The following is a 21788-nucleotide window of genomic DNA, read 5'->3' as shown; positions in this document are numbered from 1 at the left end:
ACCCAGTGCCAGTTTACCTGTTTATCCAGTCCAGTAATTTAGTATAGGTTACTTGGGCAACAAAATGAATGAAAGTGGACAAAGTTAATGATGTACAAATTCAAAACGAATAAAACATATACATTCACTACATATTTGTTTTCTTGCTATTTCTTTTATTTTATTATTGCACCACTAAGCATTATTGCTTAGCGCGTTGCTTTTGCCACGCGTAGGTTCTGGAGATACAGATCGTGAGCCCAGTAGACCGCAGACTGGGTGAGTCCATCCTTCCGCCTCGCATGTCCGTGTCACCTCAACTTCTGCAGTGCATTGGTAGGACACTAGGTGTCATTTTGGTATTTTGTAACTAAATTTCTATTTTCTCATATGTAAATAAACTTATGTAATGTATTTTGAGGTTCATGTAAATAATGAAGATTTATGGTTATGTATGGAAGTAATTTGAGTATTTATTTATTGTTTATATATGAGTACCCTGAGAAATGATGATTGAGAACTGAAATTGAAAAATATTGAGTTATTGATGATATTGGAGTTTGAGATGATTGAATATGGTTATTGGAAGTGTTTTTCACAGGTTCCAAAGAACTGTTTTCTCCATTTTTAGCCGGTACTCTGCCGGATTTTCTTTAAAATTTTCGGAACCTCAAATAAATTATAATTTCGATAAATGGCCCAAATACATTATATTACTCAAGTTATATTCAAAAGCATGATAAAAATTAATTAAGGTATATTAGAGTGTGCCGGTACACCGTGTGACATTGCTTACTCTGGTATACTGTACACGGGAAAGGGGTGTCACAAAATATAATTTTAGTCAATATATTTAAAAGTATTCTACTAAATAGTTTTGATTTTCTTGTCATTGACTATAATAAATATGGATCTTGATTTTACTGTCATTGATATTTTCAAATTAAAAATTAAGGAACATAATAATAGATAATAATTATATTTAATAATTATATATTACATCTATTTAAGAAATGCATAAGATTTTTCTCTTTTCTAAAGAAAAAAATTAAAAATTAATGGATATGTTACCTTTAATAATTATACTTGTTTAAAAAAATTCAATCATTAATTTCTCATAAAAATTCAAATATCCTTTATATTTAGTTCTAATTTGGAGGAAATATTTAAAAAAAATTAAACTTTTAGTCATGACAGTAACTGGAGAGTTATGATAACATTCATTAAATTTTAAAATTAAAAGTATTAACAAATTATCAGCAATTAAATATTAAATTTAATTGTAATATTGTGTTTAAAATATTTTATCAAAACGATTATGATTTTTCTTTTTAAATAAACGTAGGTCTTGATTTTCCTTTAAAGGAAAAATTGTCATTTATAAATGTAATTTAAAATTGTACCAAAAAATGAAATGGATATGAAAGTTTATGTGGTAGCACCAAGGAAAGGCATATATATATATATATATATATATATATATATATATATATATAATGTATGATACAAATTAATTATCAATTTTCTTTAAATCTTTTATTATTATTATTATTATTATTATTATTATTATAAACAAGAGTGACATATTACAAATAATGTTTTTATATAAATAAATTTATAAAAAAATTAATATAAATAATTTTAAAATATTGTATTTAATATCTTAAATTTTAAAAATTAAATTTTAAATAAAATAATAATTTAAATCATAAATGTTAAGGTAATCATGTAAATAATAATAATTAAAAGATAAATAAAAAAATTAAATAATAATTAATATAAAATAAAGTTATTTATGGAGGGTGACATATAACAAACTTTTCAAGAAAATGGCATATGACATTTTCTTATAAATATCTTCTTGCTTTATATATTAAAATATTGATTATTCATTTATCCAACTTATATCTGAGTGCCTACCCTTTTAATCTCTCTATTCACAAAGAAAAAAAAAATTATAAGAGAGTACTTAGTATAAATTTAATAAAGTGCAATTATTAACTTCTATAATTTTTAATTATTACTATTATTTGGATTATAGTAAGAAATTAGCTTAATTTTAAAGCTAATTAATATTTGTGTCATTTTTTAAAGATTAAGACTGTCACACCCTACCCCTCCATAAGGCATAACATGATCTCGTAGTACACTTAATGAATTATCATACTTCGCCTACTGATAACTTATTAAATATACTACAAGGGATTTTAAAACAATTTTCATTCATTTTGAAAGTGGTGGATAAATTTTTCATAAATATTTAAAACATTTATTTAACACAAAGTCATAAATCAAATTTTCAGGTAATTAAAATTTTTGCAATTTTTACAAAAATTTCAACAGAGTGCCGGCTGTATTTTTAAGAAAACAGTTCTTCAAAACCTGCAAAGAAATACACTTCTAATATTTTTGCTTAACCATAACTTCATTTCAAATCATTTCTCAACACAATTAAATCTAAAAAATGTATAAATCATTTGCATCAACTATCTCAATTCATTTTCAACCTAAACTCATCATAAAGAAAACTATACATAAATTCAAACTCAAGAAGAAATTAAATAGTACATTCATTAAAGCACTAAAATTAATATTACAAATAATTTTCATTTCAATTACACACTAAAATAATATTACAAAAGTTGTTGTACAACTGCTCAAATAATTTACATGCATACAATTACATGAATACATCAAAATCTATGTACAAAGGTATACCTATGATATACCCGAAGCTAGTCCCAATGTGTCTTCAACGAAGCTTACTCAACTGCTCTATACTCTTTCCACCTGCGACAGCGTGCAAAGTTATCGCTGAGTGGTGAACTCAGTGGTGCACAACTATAATTTAAAATGTAATACAATATACATTGACAAAATTATAACAATTAATTTCGAAGTCTTGAAATTCAACAAAATTTCAAAAGTCAAAATCTTCGTTACCAAAAATATAAATCATTTGTTAAAGTGACATTGATCAAGAAATTCAATTTATTAAACCACAACTGAACATTTAAATTAATTTCAGCAATTTATGGAACTAAATATTAATTTTCAATAAAATCAAATATACATAAATCCTTATTAAAATCACAATTCAAAAACCATTCTTTATCTCACTAACTCTGCAAGATTAATCCAAAAGGGCCATCTTCAGAGCGATTCTAACTCCTTATGATTCGGGAGATCGAATCGGGAATCTAATTCCCTATGGTCAGGGAGGTTGAATCATCATACACAGTACACACCACAATAATGAAACTTCCGAAAGGGCCATGAAAAACTTAGATCTAACCTCTAATAAGAGGAGAATCTAAACCTGTGCACGTACCATGGTAATCAAAACAAAGCTAACTTCATTGTCTCCTCAACAAATGAGAAAGATGGGTAATAATCTAGTCAAACATCTATAGTGAGATATAAAACAATATCATAAATCTCTTTGTCTTTTTTGTGAGCATAAATCACAATACAATTCAATTCAATGTCAATTCCAATATCCAATAATTTTTATGCTCATCACAATTCAAAACATATTTTATCACAAATTTTCCAAAACTAATTTATTCAATCCACAACAGTGCTCAATAATTGTTGAAATACCATTTCACAAAGCTAAATTCATGCATACTATAACAATTTCAATAATCATTGAAATAAATCCAATACGTGATAACATAATACATAAGGAAAATAACGTCATTTAATCATATGAAATATTCAGAACAAAATCAATTAAAAACTAGTTGTGCACAAACCTTTTATGAGTCGCCTCTTGGCCTTAACTCAATGTTCCTTATGCTTCTCAATATCCTTTTCAACTGAAACATACAATTTACAGTGTTTCAGTATTACATCTCATAATAATTCCAATATGTTGTCAATATAGTGCATTTTACAATTCTCACAAGTTGGCATTTATTGTCAATTTTATTTCTAAGGCTTTATTGTATAGTAATGGTAAATTTCTAGATTTTGTATGCAAGATTGATTTAGCTAAATGTCTTGTTTCCCTTAGTTTTTAGGTTCTGGTCAAAAGAGAAAATTTGTAGGTCTATGTCTTATTGAATTTTTGCCACTGATTTCAAGTCATTCTGAATTGTATAGACCAAGATATGGTCAATTTATTAAAGCTGGACATATTGCATTTTTAATGCAAAGTTAGGTCAATTTTAGGTCAAATTCAATTTTGGCAGATTTGGCACCCTAACTTGGGCAAGTATTTTGACTTGGTTCTGCTCATTTCTGTGTTTTGGTATCTTCATAAGAGTTGTAGCTCTATGTCTAAGCTTTTCATTGATATAAATTTCAGGTTATTTGGACCTGTTTTGAGTGAGTTATGGTCAAAAGACTGACTACTGTTGATATGGTCAAATTCTGGGTTTGCCAAGTTACCAATTCCGGATTAGGTCAATTTTATGGGTAGTTTTCGGATGGAATTTTAGCAATAATTCTATATGAAAGTTGGTCTATTTTATATATAATTTTACTTCCAATTGGTCTCATACCAATTTGGGTCACACAAATTCAATTATGGCTTAAAATGTATACTGCCCTTAACACAATTCTCAAACACCAACCAATGCACATTCAACTTGCTATAACTTCACTTCCCATATCTAATTCTGGATTTGTATTATACCATATCCATTCATCACATCACATTATAGTCAATTTGGGCAGAATATACACATTTTCAATACACTAAATACAACTCAGAATTACAAAGTCTAAATTCAATAATATATATACATAACACACCTAATTAACACATATAATTCCCACTAATGATTTACATACACATTCTTCAATCCTTGGTACCATATTTCATCAAACAATTCCATGACATTAAACACTTTTCTTGGAACTAAAAGGCTGCCGAATTGCCTAATTCACAAAAGTCTTCACACTTCCTTTCAAACCCCCAAATTCAATTGTTCAAATACACATTCACATGGGATTACCTCACCAACACAACAAATTACTTTAATCAAGCTTAATGCCCATTAAATATCATCAATTATGTGTAAGAATATTTCATTTACCTTCCCTTTCCATGGCTGCCAAAAATGGTACACTTCAATAACTCCTCAAAACTTTAAAATTTCTTCACCAAACTACTTATCTCAAGCTTAATACCAACTTTAATTAAGAAAGAAAAAGAATTGGACACTTACCTCTTTTTAGAGCTTACTCAAACTTCATCAAAACTCCTTTTTTTTGCTCCCAATATGCTGCCCAAGGTGTGTAGATAAGAATTAGTGAAGGAACTTGTGTGGAATCAAGGCTTGATCATGGAGAGAGAGAGCTTGAAAAGTGGTCGATCATGGAGGTTTCTTAGAAATGAATTCGACAATGAGGAAAAATGCAGAAGATGAAGTTTAATCTATCCATATTGGGTTTATATATGTCCACCTATGTCCACTTAGTGCTCCACTAATATTGATTAAAAGTTAAATTATTCCAAGGTTCCTCTAATTGCAATTATACCCTCATTCTTTCACTATTTATATTATATACCCATTTTTTATTTTTCATGACATTTTCAAAGTATAATACCACTTATTTTTAATAGAAATTTAGGTCAAAAGTCAATTCTAGGTGTCAAATGACCAAAATGCCCCTTCTCGGGTTATATTTTTGATTTTTTGGTAACACTGATTTTTGTTGGTTTCTTGATTTTTCATTTTTCTTTGTACTAATTCATTAATTTTTCTTTGACATTTCTAATGTTAATTACACCTCAATAGCCCTTTATTCATGTCTCAAAAATTATTTTCGAGGATTCCTCACGGTTCTGGAGTCGGCAGTTGCCTTCGCCGTAACTTCCCAGTGCAGTCACCCATTGCTACGATGCCGGCTCATTTAACCTAGTTTTATTTCATCTCTTTTATTTTTTCTTAATTTTTCTTGTGTTTTCTTATTATTTATTTCATCATTTTATGCCTTCTCACTATCACTGAAGTGTAGTCCCAGACATCCTGACTTATCCGAGCAGACATTAGATCACCGAAGCAGCAGAATGTATGGACTACGTAAAGTGAGGGCATTACAAAGACTTTGTACAGTAATATTAATTGTTCTAATAGCTATTAGTTGTTTTAGTAACTGTAACTGTTTTACTAGCTGTTAGTCGTTAGATATTAGTTGTTAGTGATTAGTTATTTATATATCTATTAAATCAAAAGTACTTTGTCACGACCCGAACATCTGGGCCAGATCGGCATTAGGACTTGGGTTAGTATAAGGCATCTGAAGCCTGTAGTAAGCCTAACTATTCCTAGCTCAAACAAAAACCCATAAATATAGTCCAATTTTAAGATAATAAATTGACAGAGTCTGACCATAAATTAGGCTATCCAATGGGGAACAGTAACTCACCTGACCTGTAATACACAAAATAACATAATTAGGTGAGCTTAGCTCATCCTCACAATTCTCAGGATAAATAAATAATCAAATGGGAGCTTAACTCTCTCATCTACAGAAACAATCTATCTCATGCACCCATGTACATTCACATAATAAGTTTAAACACTAATAGTTTAAAATTATTACAACCCTAAACAAGATTAATATATTACTGGTACATGCGAAGTTCTAGAATATAAATCAAGGAAAATGAAATACAAATAAGCTGTTGCTAGTAAACCTGCGAGAAAGAAAGCAGGTTATTCACAAAAAGACCACCTATCATATGAGAAAAAATAGTTGAACATGGGTGAGTGTTCAACTTATAGAGTCAGATATTGATTTTAAATACAATTTCTATAACTATTTAAGCCTAATGCATTTCTATGTATGAAATACAATATACACCCATTTTCATTCCATTCCAAACAATATTCACATAAAAGATAATTTAGAGCACTCACACACCCGTGTGTCACATTAAAGTGTATATACATATGGGATTTGATCTCTTATACAACTTTCTTAATTTCAACACCGGCTAGCAAGATTAACTCGAGCCAGACTTTCTCTTAATAATTCAAATGCGGGGGCTAGCGAGATCAACTCAAAGTCATACTCACCTCGACTTATCCACATATAAGGATTGAGTCTTAGTGAGTCAAGCTCCAACTGCGACTGCCCGTCCTACCCATATCCATAATCACACCATACGCATGCCGACACAAGCACACAGCTTCAAATTACCCTAAGGCGACATTCATAATAATTTCATCAAATAAATATGCAATACAAGTCGTACTTAGTAATTAACTATATACATATATTTATAAGTGAATGCATGGGCATGCCTTGAATATAAAATAATATTGAAATTACAACTAAAATCAATATCTACTCATTAATCAATCAGAGATTACTGTAGTGGCTAGGCAGAGGAGGAGGATTGACTTTGATCATCTAAATAATTATATGCATGAATTTTATCAGTATTAATACAAAATAAGAATTTTAAAGAGTCAAGGACATCCTATTTTAAGCCGAAAATCTAACAGAGTTTTTCCTATACTTAAGACCTACCCAACCTGCAAAGCAACTCAAACAAGACGTCTAAATCCAAAGGCCTTAGGCCCACATCACAATAATATCATACGTGTAACACCCCTATACTAAGTAGTTTATACATTATACTGTTCTGATGACTGGTGTCTGTCCGGACAGTCAGGATGTTTAAAACTATATCTAAGTCATCTAGAAAAGCTATAAATAAAAATTAATAGAAATCATATAAAGGTGATATGGAAATAAGAAAAATAAAGCATAATCGGTTAAATGAGTCGAGGTCCTAGCGATGGATGATCGAACCGGAAAGTGACTGCGAGCTCAGTTGCTACTCTAAATTCGTATGGGACCCTAGGATGCCCCAGGCCTAGGGATAATTGCGAAACTAATGGTGATGTGAAAACCATAAAAAATCATAGAGAATAAGTTCAAATAATTGAATCAGAGTTCAGGAAGTAACCTAGTGCTATTAGAAAAATTGATCAGACCCAATAAGGGGTATTTTGCTCAATTCATTCTTAGAGGTGACTCTTGACCCAAATGTCCATTAAAATGCATGAGATTAAAATAATGAAAAATACTTAAAAATGTAAAGACATGAGTATGGAAAAGAAAATTTGGAAATGAAAAGTGTTAAATTTTAATGGATTTATGACATCATCAAGATATAAGCATAACGCAATTAAAATTTTAATTTTTAAAACTTAAATTTGACACTTATCTACATAAAAAGATGAAGACAAAAGAAAATAATTAAATAAAAAATCTTCATCTTCTCTCTTATCATGGCCGGCCACCATGCTTGCTCTCCCTTCCACCATTGCTAACTCTTACAAGCTTGATCTTCCTTCCTTTTTCACGATAAAAACCCTAACTTCCAATATTAAAGTTTGATTTTAGACATTGGTAGAGTGATTGAGAACAAAAAGAAGAAGAAAAAAAGGAGATTTGGAGAACTAGAAAATTTATAAATTAAGGTATGTATAAATTAGTTTTAAATTATTGAATACTATTTGAAATTTAGTTGAAATGCATTAAAATTATGAAGAAAATGAAGAAAATTTTGTATGAATGGTGGGTAAGGAATTTGGCCAGCATGAGCGGGATTAGGGTTTGATGGAATTGAACATGAAATTATGCTTAAATGAGAATGTGAACATGATTTGGATAGTAATTGCATGAGAATTACATAAGTTAGGGATGATGAGAGCTTAGGGTTTATGGAATTTAGGGCTTTTATGATATGTTGACCAATTAGTGTTTGTAATACTTAATTATGGTCATTTAGTGTGCTTATAATGGAGAATTGATGAATGGAATTGAGATAAGTGAGGTATGTTGAGTTGCTGAATTCTGGACCAATGAGTCCAGCAAGGTTAGATGGCTATAAGTTGAATTGTGTTGCTTCAATTGGTATGAGGCTAATTGAAGATGAAATTAGAGTCATAATGTCACATTTTTTATGAAGAAACTTTGCCAAAAAACTGACTCCAAGTTGACCTAAAATTATCTTGAATCCGAAATTGGTGTTTTGATTTTGGATAGAATTGACTAAATTAACAGTATATGTTTAAATGGCCATAACTTTGTGTAGAGAGGTGAAAATGACATGATTCTTGAACTCATGGAAAGTTTAGACATAGTAGAATAACTTTCATGAAGAATATAAATTCAAATTTTGATAATAACCTAATCAAATTGCTAACCAAAGTTAGCTCATTAAAACTGTCAAAACCACAATTTGTCCAGAAATTCTAGACATGGACCCAATTCGGCTAGTCATAGTAAAAATGCCATAACTTGAGTTAAAAAAACTTCAAATAGAGTGATTCAAAAAAGAAATTAAAGTAGAGACATTAAGGAACAACTTTTATGAAGAAAGTTTAGTTAAATTCCCATTATAGATTGGTCCAATGGAACAGTAAATATTAGTAATAAAAACTGAAATTTTGAAATTTCTTCTAAGAAGACTTGAAATGTAATTGGCAACTATTGCCAAAAAGTTTATAACCTAAAATGTGGTACTAGCATAAAATTAGAAGTTGTATACCTATTATTTATGAAGTAGTAAAAAATTTTCATGAATAGTAATATGAATAGTAACCACACTAACATCAAATGCAAAGAACTCAAATCTTATGAGACTTTATAAGTAAATTAAATATACAAAATTCAGTTGTTGAATTAATTATTAGAAATGATTTGGATGGCTATTTAAACACTTTAATTATGTATTTCAGTTGGAAAGGAGCCCTCCAAGGAAGGAGGAATAGTAGATTAACTCAAGGCAAGTAAATGATGTTTATGCACAATAAATTTTAAATTCTTTGTTTCTACTTGAAAAGCTATTTGAATAAGTGTTGTGAATAATTTTTTATTGTTATGACTTTGAGAATTTTATTTGAGAAATAGTGTGTTGCCTACTTTGTAAATAAGAATTTGAAATGAAATATGATTTATGAATTGTATGAAATATTTGAATTATATGGTTTTGAATTGAACATTGAAATTATACTTGGCATGACAATTTTATTGTGTTCCTCCTCCATCTATGGAGTTGAGATTGATATATTCCTCCATCTCTGGCTAGCTAGTTTGAGGTTGAGTTCGGATGAGTACTTATATAGCTAGCTAGCCACCTCCCTCATTAATTTTTATTAGTGAGGTTGTAGATTTCTTTGTTGTAGTGTACAACATGGCATTGATCTTGAATTTTTGTGTCATGACCTAAGTTGTGTTAATTATTGACAATGCTATTATTTACAATTTATTTTGATAAATTATTATTAAAAATATTGGCATTAGTTTTGTGAATTATGATTGTGAAAATATTTATATTTTTGCTTACCAATGGGTGATTATATTTTTAGTGACTTTTAAAAATTATTGTTGTGCATCACTGAGTAAATTACTCAACAATAGCTTTTTCTTGTTATCGCAGATAGGGAGAAAGATAAAGTAGCAGAGTGAGCTGCTTATAGCTGCAGTCGAAGCAATTTTGGGATCTTTTACGGGTATAATATTTTATACCCTTGTAAAAATTTTTTTGATATAAATTATTTGTTCATATGTATCAATGGAACTAAATGAGCAACTGTACAGTAAAATTTGTAATAATATTATTTTATTCTCTTTTTCTTGAATTAAAAATTTTATATGTTAATTGAACTGAATTAAATGATATTGAGATTGCTTGAAATTGTGTTGGTTAAGATTGGATTGTGTTGATTTAAATGGAGTTGTAGATATTATACATATTGAGAGTGTTTTTAACAGGTTTTGAAGAACTATTTTCTCAATTTTTAGCCTGCACTTTGTCGAAATTTCTGTAAAATTTTTAAAATCTCAAATAAATTAAAAATTCAATTCATGGCATAAACTTCACTTGAAAGTTCTTTAATAATTATTCATAACTATTTCAGAATTTGAAACGAATTGAATTGGTTAAAATCCCTTGTAGTATATTTAATGGGTTATCGGTAAGCGAAGTTTGGTAATTTCATTATGTATACTACGGGATCATGTTATACCTTACAGAAGATAAAATATGACAATACGGCCCATCCTGGTCCCTTTAAACTAGACAATTCTCAAGTAACTTCATAATTCAGCTATAAGGGTTAAAACTAATATTTTGCAAAAACCACCCAAACTAACTCTAAAAATTCTATAAACATGCATTGCAGTCTTTAGCAATGCTATAATGCTATTGCAAATGAAATTACAATTTTCAAACTATCCACAAATATTTTATAAATTTTTATCCTAAACCCGGCATTAGGTAAAAAGGGCAATTTATAGTTCGAATTTATCTACGTAAATTCTGACACCTGAAACACATCTGGGGCATCTGAAAATAGTAGGAAGCACTGTAATATTGATCCACTTTCGAAGTGAGTCTGGCAGCTCCCTTTCTGGCCTGAAAATGCTGTATTAGTCGCCAGTAAAATTTTTGCCAAATGAGAACGCCTATGCGAAGTTTACAATACCAGGAATTAGAATATAATTTTTATTTAATTAAAAAGTCTTATTAAAGACCCGAAAAATCACTATGAAGTTCATGAGACCTATCGAATTTTCAGAATCGAAAAAATTCAAAATTAGTGTTGTTTCGAAGCTCTCGCCGGGAGCGTGGGGTTTACGGTTTGAGAAAAATCTAGCCAAAAAGTCAAAATGGGCTAAAACTTTCCATGCTTGATTTGCACAAACCTCCTGATGAGAATGGGTGAAATAGGTATCCATGGAAAGCTCTTGAAGAGTAGGACGCAAAGGAAACAAGACCAGGTCCGATTGGTGACCAGATTGGCCGAAATTAGGCGGGGAAGTTGAAATGGTGTGCTACAAGAGGGAGGTCTTTTGGAACATTTTTCTGGTCAACAGGGGGAGCAGTGGCGAGGGTGGGTGGCTGGAGGTGCACTGGCATGTGGGGGAGGGCTGGGGACGGTCGGCCAGTGGTGAGGGAGGGAGGAGAGAGAGAAAAAGAAGAGAGAAGGGGAGGAGGGCAAATTGTGTGGGGAGAGAAGGAGAAAAAGGAAAGGAACCGGTTCAATTCAACCGGTCTGATTCAATCTGGTTCGATTCAATCGGTCTGATTCAAGTACCTAAAATTGATTTTTACTCTGCATTGGAATCCAAAATGAGACTAAAAAATTTTGAAAAAATTATAGAAAACTCAAAAAAATTTATGGAGTCTAAATATACTTTTAAACTTATCATGTGATCGTTAATTTAATTTTTAAAAAATTAATAAAATTAATTATCTTGAAAAATAAAAACTTAATTTTGAAAATTCAGAAAATTCAAATTAATTATCATAATATTTTAATACATTAAAATATTATAATCTACACATAAAATAATTATTTTAAAATTTAAGGTATTACATATTTGATAAAAATAATTGTTAAATTATTAGCTATTAAATATAAAAGTAGCGATATAATTTTATTGATATTAGTTAAAATGCTCTTTTAACATCTAAAAATTAAGATAGTAACTTTTCATAATTTACTTTCTCAACCTTTAAATATTAGTATAAATATTATGCTATTAAATAATATAAATAAATAAGAGAAGTAGTATTTTGATTTTAGTTAAAATATTAAAAGCTACTATTATTGAATAGAACCTAAATATTAATATTTGATTTTTTTTAACTTAACAATGCCAATAAAATATGTATTTTTTTAATTTTTATAACAATATTAATTAGTACACAATTAATTTTTATCCCTTTTTATTAAACATCATTAAGTTTTATATTATTAATTATTTTTTTAACCTTTTATCAAACGTTTATGGTGGAAATAGTTTTTTTTAATGATATAATAATTATGTTAGAAAATTTTATGATTATTTGATTTTATATAAAATATAATTACTTTATTAAAAAAATAATTTCACCTAATTAATTAATTACAAAAATTTTATTAACTTAAAAAAATTCCTCAAATAAAAATTACATATAATATTTTTAAAAAAAATCAAAGAAATAATGATGTATGATAAATTTTATTAAAAAATTATAAAAATAGTTTAGGTTTACTAAATATTATTTATTAGATTTTAAAAAAATATTAAATGTATTTTTTAATAAAGAAATTTTATTTTCTTTTTAAATTAATAAAAATTTTATAATTAATTATTTTACGAAAAAAGAAAATTTTTATGAGACAAATTATAAATTTATGTAAAATTATTTTATTTTTTGTAATAAAATAATTATATTTTATGTAATAATTATTTTATTTTCGTAATAAAATAATTATATTTTGCCAATGGAAGCAGCCACTGGAGTCACCATAAATGTTGAAAAGGAGATACGTAGTGGGTGCGCAATGCATAACCTGTCGCACGTTAGCGTATTTCCCCGTGTCTCTGGGTCTTTCCATTGGGTCTCTTTATCCCCGATAACCTAAACTCACAATTTCCCTTTCCCTTGGTCGCCGTCTCTTTGCCATATAGATCTAAGGGATTGCTTTTTCTGTCTCTTCGCGTTTGGGTTCGTCTCGGTTTCTTTCGAGGTCTGCGTCTGGTTTCGCGGTAAAGAATCGCTCAATTTCAATCCGATTTCATCGAATTTGGAGAAAATTTGAGGTAATTGACGTAATTTCTGATTAGATTTGTGAAATTTTTAATTAAAATTTATTTTAATTGTAAAATTTAGTTGATGTTTCTTTTTTTAATTGTCGATCGCTTTTTCTCATCTAGATTGATAAAATATTTTTCCCTTTTGAAATGCAATTAGGGTTCATGATTTTACAGCTCCAATCAATACTGAAAATTACTCAAGAATTTTTTTTCTATTTCGATGTTATTTTTCGATTCATAAACTAATTTGTGGTATTCGATGCCGTTTCCCGTTGAATAAATTTTCTACTAATTTCCTTTTACTTTTTTCCTTTGTAAGTTCTTTCTTTTGTGTTCAATGATGGAGGTTTTTTTTTGGGGGGGGGATTTGATGCTCTCAGTTCTCATTCTAATCAAAACCAAGTAATTTTAAAATTTCATAAAAAGGTAGTACTTCGATCTATGTTCTACATTTTTTTTCTCCAAAATGGCACATTTTCTGTCAAGTGTTGTTGAAATTATCAGAGTTAATTTTCTCTAAAGTTCAATTTTCCACTTTGAAATTTTTATTTTCTGTTTGATTAATCTGCGTTCTTACATTTCAGGCATCCAGTAGTTGTAAGGAGCAACTCTGCATTGATTGCAGTGGAGATAATAAACTGCAATGCGGGGATATGAAAGAGATGTAAGCCATCTAGGTTTTGTCTAATGAAAAGATGCTTGCCATTTGAACGGTTTTTGTCTTTTAATAATTAATAAGATAATAAGGGTGGTTTTTATGTAGGAGGTTGAAGATTATGATGAATATGAGGAGGAAGGATATGAAGAAGAGGAAGAAGGCGAGGAGGAGGGGGAATATGAGGAGGAAAAAGAGCGAAAGCCAAGTGCAGAGGAACTTGAATATCTTGAATTAAGAGCACGAATTAAAGAGAAAATTAGGAAGAAAATGCAAAGGGAAAGTGGTTCTTCTGTTTCCAAATCCCATGAGATAAAGAAAAAACTTCCTTCCGATAAGTGAGTGATGTGCTTATTTCTTAATGCAAACGAGCTTACTATTCTCTCTTCTCTTGGTGGAATATGTTCCTTTTTGCACAAGTAGACAAGTGATGATATCATGAGTTATGGCCTCTAGTGAACATACATATGCAGCCACACACTTGTAGACAAAAATTTTGAAGATGCCTAACGAATCACTTTCCCTTTGAGAGAGACTGTCTGTAGTTGGGCATGCAGATTCCTATTTGAGAATACACATTATATTTCAAGGGATTATTTCATGCAAAAAGCAGATACACCCATAACATGTAGTCATGTAGGTAATTCCTTCATAAATGCAGCTTGGAATAAATACTTGATCGATATTCATGCATACATTTCTTGGCTTAAGTGAGAAATATAAATTGAATTTCCAGTTGAGTGGTATGACCAGGTTTCAATTTTATTGTAGTTTTTTCTAGATAGCTACACTAATTGGGGGAGAACTCATTACCCAATTCCAATCCATCAACGCATATTTAAACTGCATGCTTTGAAAATGGGCCAGAAGGTCTTCAAACTTGTGTTCATCTATGAACATTGCTAGGTTTATAATGTGATTTGAATGCAATATTTGTGCATTGGTCAATGTGAAAAGATAAACTACAATATACATTTCAGTGTATCATATATATTGTCTTGGCCTAACACCACTGGCGAGAGATTTCATATTCTTTATAGAGTTAATGACATAAAATTGAATTGAAATTCTGTTTTTATGTTTTGATTAGTAGATAATTGCAAATATCTTTAATAAAGTCCTGGTATATGATGATTAGTGGTTTGCTTCATATTTCTAATTGGCATCTTTCTGCAGTTATGGGTCATTCTTTGGTCCTTCACAGCCAGTTATTGCCCAAAGAGTAATTCAAGAAAGCAAGTCATTACTAGAAAACCCACATTTGGCTTTCAAAGTTTCAAATTCCCATCATGTATGTTTCTTAAACTTTTAGATGTAAAATTGAATGCATATTACTGCCAACGTAATCCTATCTCAGGCTCGCTCTTACATGCTTATGGAGCGTTCTTTCTTTCTATGAATTGGGAAAATGACAACTCCCTTTTTACTTGTTTTATTGAGGTTGCTTTGGTTTTGTAATTTATGAATAGAGCTTTCCACAGTGCACTAGCATACTAAAGGAAGCCACTTGCCCCTTTCTTCAAGGCTGGGAGGAAGATCCCTAAATTTGAATAAATTTTTTAGGGAATTTTTTTCCTTTTACTATGCCATATAAATGAATCAAGAATTTTCATATTTGCAACTTGAGATGGTGAGGAGAGAGAAGCCACAGAAATTAAGTTCTTTCTCCACTTTCATAATGTTAAAAGTATCAATGGCAATGCATCATTTAGGCATTGGTTTGATGGTTGTTCTCTAGCTCTTCGGTTCTATTGATCCTAGACTGCTTCCTAAACTGCGTGGTTATAGACCTAGTTTGTTACCCTGAGAACATTTGCTGAGTGACAGTGCTGCACTGCGAACTTCTGTGAATATATTTTAGATTAGATTTTATTGTGATGATCTTGCTGCTCCTGCAGGACAAAAGGACTTCTTCCTCAACTGGCACAGGTTCAAAGAATGGAGTTCATCAACCACTACCCAAAGTCAGAAATGAGGTATATCCAATTTCTGAGCAGCTCTTTATTTATTTCCTCCTATTGACACCGTGCCCTCCTTTACACTTTCTTCTCTCTGTGTGGTGCTTGGGGTGGGTGCAGTGGGTTGGAGCCCTTGGGGGTCTAACTCTAACTCTAGCTATGGAAAGAATTCTTAGCTGTAACAATAAGAATCATGGTATTTCTTGTATATGCAGCTAAAAACAAAGGTGCAGAAACTTAAGGATACAAGAGATTACTCCTTTCTGTTGTCTGATGATGCAGAACTTCCAGCTCCTCCTAGACAGTCTGTGCCTCAGACAGTCACTGCTCCAAAATCTGGTAAATTGCTGCTTTATTAATCAAATCTGGTTTTTGATGCTTAATACATGTTTTTATTAAGAAAACTTATACAGGATTTTTGCTGATGTTCAAGAGGCACGATCTGCACAAGTGCCACAAAAGTATAAACAGCCATCAGGCAGTAGTGTCAGAGATATTCGTGGTGGTGGTCGTGAAGAAAGGAAACCAATTCCTATGAATGGCCAGATGCATTCTAAATCAGGGTTGCACAAGTCAACTTCTACCAGCAAACCCACTTCAACACCAATGGACTCGAGAAGGCAGCTTGGTAGCAACAATGGGTCTGGTCCTGGCCGGCCTACAGGGCCAAAAGGCTTACCTTCAAAGATGCCTCTTAGCACTGTGGAGAAGAAGTCCTTTGCACCAGGTGCAAAAACAATCCTTCCTGGTGCACACAAACCTCTCCCTCCAAAAATGCAGTCATCTGTTCCAAGGCAAAAAGTTGAACAGAAAAGGGCATTACCAGAACCAAAGAAAAGTGTAATTATGCCAAATAAGCGAGTGGCTTCTTCAAAACCTCAGGTTTAGGCCAATACTCAATTTTTCTTAGTTTGTGACAATGTTAATCTTTGTGAAAAATTGTCTTATCTTTTAGTTCCTGAAAAATTAACAGATAAATAAGCCAGACAAGCAAATGTCATCCCGTACATCATTGCAAAATAACCGTCCCAAGAAAAAGCCTGCCAGACCGTTCTCTGATGTTGAAGATGATGATGATGATGTTAAGGCTCTTCACATGATCAGGCAAATGTTCAAGTAAGGATTTTTTTTCTTCCCTATTTTGTTTTGACATGCTTTTATACTCAAGTGATTTAAAAAAAATGTGTTCCTTAATAGTTAGAACTTAGGAAGCTTGCATGAATTTTTGACGACCAATTGGATAACCATCTCATTAGTTATGAGCATACATATTTTCTTCCATGTAAAATGATTACATCCACACATGGGTCAAGATTTCTGTTTGCAATCGTATTTCAGTTTTGATTTAACAATTTATTGGATTTGAGCTGGCCTTATTTATGATTCTGAAATCTTAATAAGCCAGCCTAAACCATCCAGGCATATTTTTTGTGATAACTTTGACAAATATGAGCATGTATGTTTGTGTTGTTTCATTTGTAGATGCAACAACTCGTTTTTATTCTTATAATAATCACTAGTGGGAATGTCATAAAACTCCCTGAAAAATGACCAACTTTTGATATTTATAAAATCCAAGGACTAAAATGTTGAATTTAAAAGGGGGACCAAAATTTGCTGTACCCTGATTTTTTTTCTCACGAATGTTCGCGTGTTTAAATTTTCCTGCCTGATTTTAGTTAAAATTTATTTCAACAAGAACCTGGTTCTTTTGGCAGTTAGTATATAAATTGTAACTAAAAGTGAACTTTATGCTTTGACCATTGTACTAAGTGATCTTGATTTGTCGACATGCCAGAGATCAAATTAATCTTTTTACTGATGTTGCTAATCTGATTGAAATAGCACAAGTTTTATAGTAGTTTTTTTTTATTTGCAGTACAAAAAGGTACGCTGATCGTTATGATGACGATGATGATGATGATGATAGTATGATGGAAGCAAACTTTGATGATATCATGAGGGAAGAGAGAAGAAGGTTAGTACTGTTCACTAAATTAACTAAATGTAATTGTTTATTATTGTTGAAAATTGTTATCAAGTTTTTGGCTTATATTTTACTTTTTACCAAAAAAAGAAAGGAAGATACTTGATTCTGCGAATGCTGTCAACTAGTCATGCTTTGTTTTAACTTTTACTACCAAAATTTATCTGAAGTATTTATATCGAGTAGTAACTACTGATTTGATCTTTTATCTGCTCTTTTTCACCCCTGCTCTTATCAGTTTCTTAATATTTTTGAATGCGTGCTCTGTTTAATTTGTGGAATTAGCTTGTATACGAAAAAGAACATTTCATAAAAAAAACGTATAAGAAATTATTGTTTTTTTCATAAGATGGGGGATTAAATTTGCCTCAGACAAGTCTTTTGTTTGGCCATGGTTAACTTTGTTTACTTTTCTATATTTCTGTGCGGGGTTTCATTTTATCTGTTGATGTTCTAGGTTCTGTCCACTTGTTTAACTAACTTGGTTCTTGTTTGTACGCGGCAATACAGTGCAAAAATTGCAAAGAAGGAGGATGAGGAGCAACTTCGCCTGATAGAGGAAGAGGAAAGGCGTGAGCGGCAGAGAAGGTTGGTGAAGAAGCGTAAGCTGAGCCAACATTGACCGAGTGAGCATACTAGCTGGGGTTGTCGTTGTGCTTTAAGCTTTTGAAGAATGGGACTTGGAATTGTAGGAATGTAGTATTTGCCAGTTTTAGATGCAATTTAATTATAGTGAAGGTATTTTTGGCAGTTGCATTTCGACTTGGGAATAATATTGCAGTGTACTTATTCCTGGCCAATTTATTTGTATCATTCTCGCCCAATGAAAATGTTATCTTATCTTTCATGAACTCGCCAAAAGATTTTCTGGAATTGGAATTGGAATTGGAACGTGATGAATAACCCATTACTGAGTTTTGATGCAATGGCAAATTTAAATTTATTTTTTTCTTAATTAAAAGGTAAATGTTTGCATATAAACTGTTTTCACGAGGCAACCATTTTTCTCCTCTCTGGTGGAAGGTTTGCTTGCTTCCTTTTTTTCAATTAACTACAATTTCTGTACAATTTTTTTCTTAATGGTTAAAAAATTTTTAATTTTATTAATTTGCAAATCAATTTCTCCACGCATTGAGGAAGCAGTGCTCTGTTGTTTTACCGTAAGCCACGATTTTCTCGAAGCATGAAATCATGAATATACACAAAGCGTGTAACAAATTGAGGTGTCTGAATTTCATGTGTTAATTCTCGAACCCTTTTCGGATGCTACAGAAATTAGGAGGTCAATGACCATCGAGTGCTTTGAATCTCTCATTTATCTTAAAAACTTTCATTTATGCCTGGGACGGAGGTTTTTCTGAAAGTGTACATGTTTATTGAAGATGGGGAATATCAAGTCTCCGCTAATGCAAAAGCCAATATCAGCATGGAGCCATTGCTTGAAGTGAACAGGTCTGTGAAGCCGGATAAACTTTTATGAAGTATGAACGTGGCTTTGGTAACGGTAAAATTACTCCATTTGTTACCTGAATGTCAATTTAAGCAAAGTAGCTTATATCCACCCTCTTTAGAGCCCACGAATATAGGATGCTTTGTGCACTGTTACCTTTAATAAATGTGCAAAATCCTATTGTTTCAGTTACAGCAGCGAAGTTGATAGTTCAATTTTGTATATAGTCTTTTATTCTAACTTATAAGAAATTGAAAAAACACTGATTCTTTGTATATCCTATTTGTCGACATCATATTTTGGCCGATCACCGAAGTCAAGGGACTTTAAAATCGACTCCCAGCCGACGTCCTTCGATCACAAATGACTTTTCCGAACACATCGATTGCTCGATCATGAAATAAACCGATCCCACACTTAGTTAATTGTTTTCCGATATCTTATCAGAGGGGTTCGAACCAATGTCAGGTCTCCGTACCATCCAGTCTTGCCCCCTAATATCTCTTTACAAATATTGTGGAAAGTCATTTTGCTAATGCTAAAATCGGGTTCCTCACTTGTTTGTCCCAGATATTCCTTAAAATAAAGTTAAGGTTTCTCTCCGGTCTAATGATGATTCCGATCTTAAGAATTCGAATCAAGTCTTTCGAATTCTAATGTTCTAAAGTTTTACCCGGTGTTTGGTCAAGGCTTAGTCCGATCTCATGCTTACAATATTTTTCCGACCTCTTATACTTAGGTTAATAGTTACTTTTAAGTTTAATGTTCTAATATATTCAAACAATCAAGTACTCATACAATTGGGACGCTTTCTGATCTCATGCAGAAATTGAACAAAAAAGAGGACTTCACTTCATTCAAAATAAAAATTTACTAGTCATTCGGCTGGAGGGTCTCCCCCAGCCTATTCTCTAAGTACATCATCATTTCTCCCATTCTCTCTCTCTCTCTGGATCCTCATCGCTCTCATCTTCGGCCTCTGGGGCGAGCTCATTCATCCAAGAGAAGTCCTCTTCAGGATACCGCTTTCTCAGCTCGGCCAGAAGGTCATTATGGGCGTTCATATAAGCCCCGACCTCCTTTGTGGTGCTCTCCTCTTCCTTAGCTTGAAGTTCCTCATCCTTGGCTCGGAGCTCTTCCTCCTTCGCCCGAAGGTCTTCAGCATAACGAGCGAGATTGGCAGACCGACCAGCTCGGGAGTCTTCAAGTTCTTGTTCCACCTCCGCTATCCTCTCCTTATAATGCTTCATCAGATCTTTCATTCTGGCGATGTAGTCGTTAGCAGAGGAGAGCTGAGCTTGTGCAGCTGAGGCTTCTTGGACTGCCTTAAGGATCTCCTTCTTTAAGGCGTGGGCTTTCTTTCTGAGTATGTGCTGATTTGCAATGGCCTCTAAGCCAAAGCTCATTGTCTGAGCTAAGATATCATCCATGCTCTCCTCTGCTAACTGGTTCCGATCTTCTTGGAAGTAGATGGAAGCTCCCATGAATTTGGCTAGGCCGGGATTCCCCCTTGTAGAGCGGTTCCTTTCTAGCGATTGGATTAGAAGTTGAGCACTCCGAGAAAGTGTCCTAATCATAGGACCCGAAGATTCCCCTTCCACATTGGAAGAGATCGGAGGAGGCGGGGGAGGCGGAAGCTCGATTTGCTGAGGAGCAGGAGGGACGACCTCTACCTCAGGGATCGGTTGCCCCTGAGATCAGGGAGGAGAGCTCGGCACTTCTATTAATTCACGACGAGGGGTCTGAGCATCAGCAATGGTAGCCCCCTTCATCACCCGCACTTTTCTGGAGACCTCCCTCTTTCGCTTGCGGCTCTCCTTGGAAGCATTGCCGCCCGTCATACCTACACAAAGAAGAAGGCAGTGAGTTCGCTAAGATTCAAAGACCAAAGATATGGGTAGTATCAGGGCCAAGGTCAGAGAGCTGAAGCTCGTATTCTTCATCAGTGATCAACCGCATCATCCAATACTTCAGTTCGGCCATCACCGCGTCTAAGCAAGAGAATTTCTGGGTGGACGCCTAAGACTTTAACTCTTTCACCACGGTGTCTTCGTCCTTATTTAAGGCGATCTTATTCAGGATCGGAGCGACCAGGTGTTGCCAACTCCATGGGATACCCTCAAAGCCGTTCTGAATCTTGCTCCTCAAAATAAAGAATCGGTTCTTCCAATTCTTCAATGAAGAAGGGAGATCGAT

General features: G+C 32.3%; 1 protein-coding gene across 1 annotated transcript; it reads left to right on the top strand.

Moving 5' to 3' along the window:
- The first annotated feature begins 13282 nt into the window (after positions 1-13282).
- On the top strand, positions 13283-18989 carry LOC110646007 (uncharacterized). The gene is made up of 10 exons (XM_021799290.2): positions 13283-13548; positions 14127-14206; positions 14306-14535; positions 15374-15488; positions 16096-16173; positions 16371-16494; positions 16589-17037; positions 17129-17271; positions 18035-18133; positions 18653-18989. Exons 2-10 carry the CDS (start codon positions 14186-14188, stop codon positions 18762-18764), a joined length of 1371 nt encoding a protein of 456 aa, XP_021654982.2. The 5' UTR covers positions 13283-13548; positions 14127-14185; the 3' UTR covers positions 18765-18989.
- Positions 18990-21788: the final 2799 nt, after the last annotated feature.

The sequence above is a fragment of the Hevea brasiliensis genome, chromosome 7 (genome assembly GCF_030052815.1).
Source record: "Hevea brasiliensis isolate MT/VB/25A 57/8 chromosome 7, ASM3005281v1, whole genome shotgun sequence".
NCBI lineage: Eukaryota > Viridiplantae > Streptophyta > Magnoliopsida > Malpighiales > Euphorbiaceae > Hevea > Hevea brasiliensis.
Note: the sequence above shows the minus strand (reverse complement) of the source record. Positions and strands in the feature narration are given on the sequence as shown.

Excerpts from the sequence above, each read along its gene's own strand:
- LOC110646007 (XM_021799290.2), top strand. The coding sequence starts at position 14,186 with ATGCGGGGATATGAAAGAGAT. Across the intron at positions 14,536-15,373 it reads AAAAAACTTCCTTCCGATAA|TTATGGGTCATTCTTTGGTC; the intron begins GTGAGTGATGTG and ends ATCTTTCTGCAG. Across the intron at positions 18,134-18,652 it reads ATGAGGGAAGAGAGAAGAAG|TGCAAAAATTGCAAAGAAGG; the intron begins GTTAGTACTGTT and ends GCGGCAATACAG.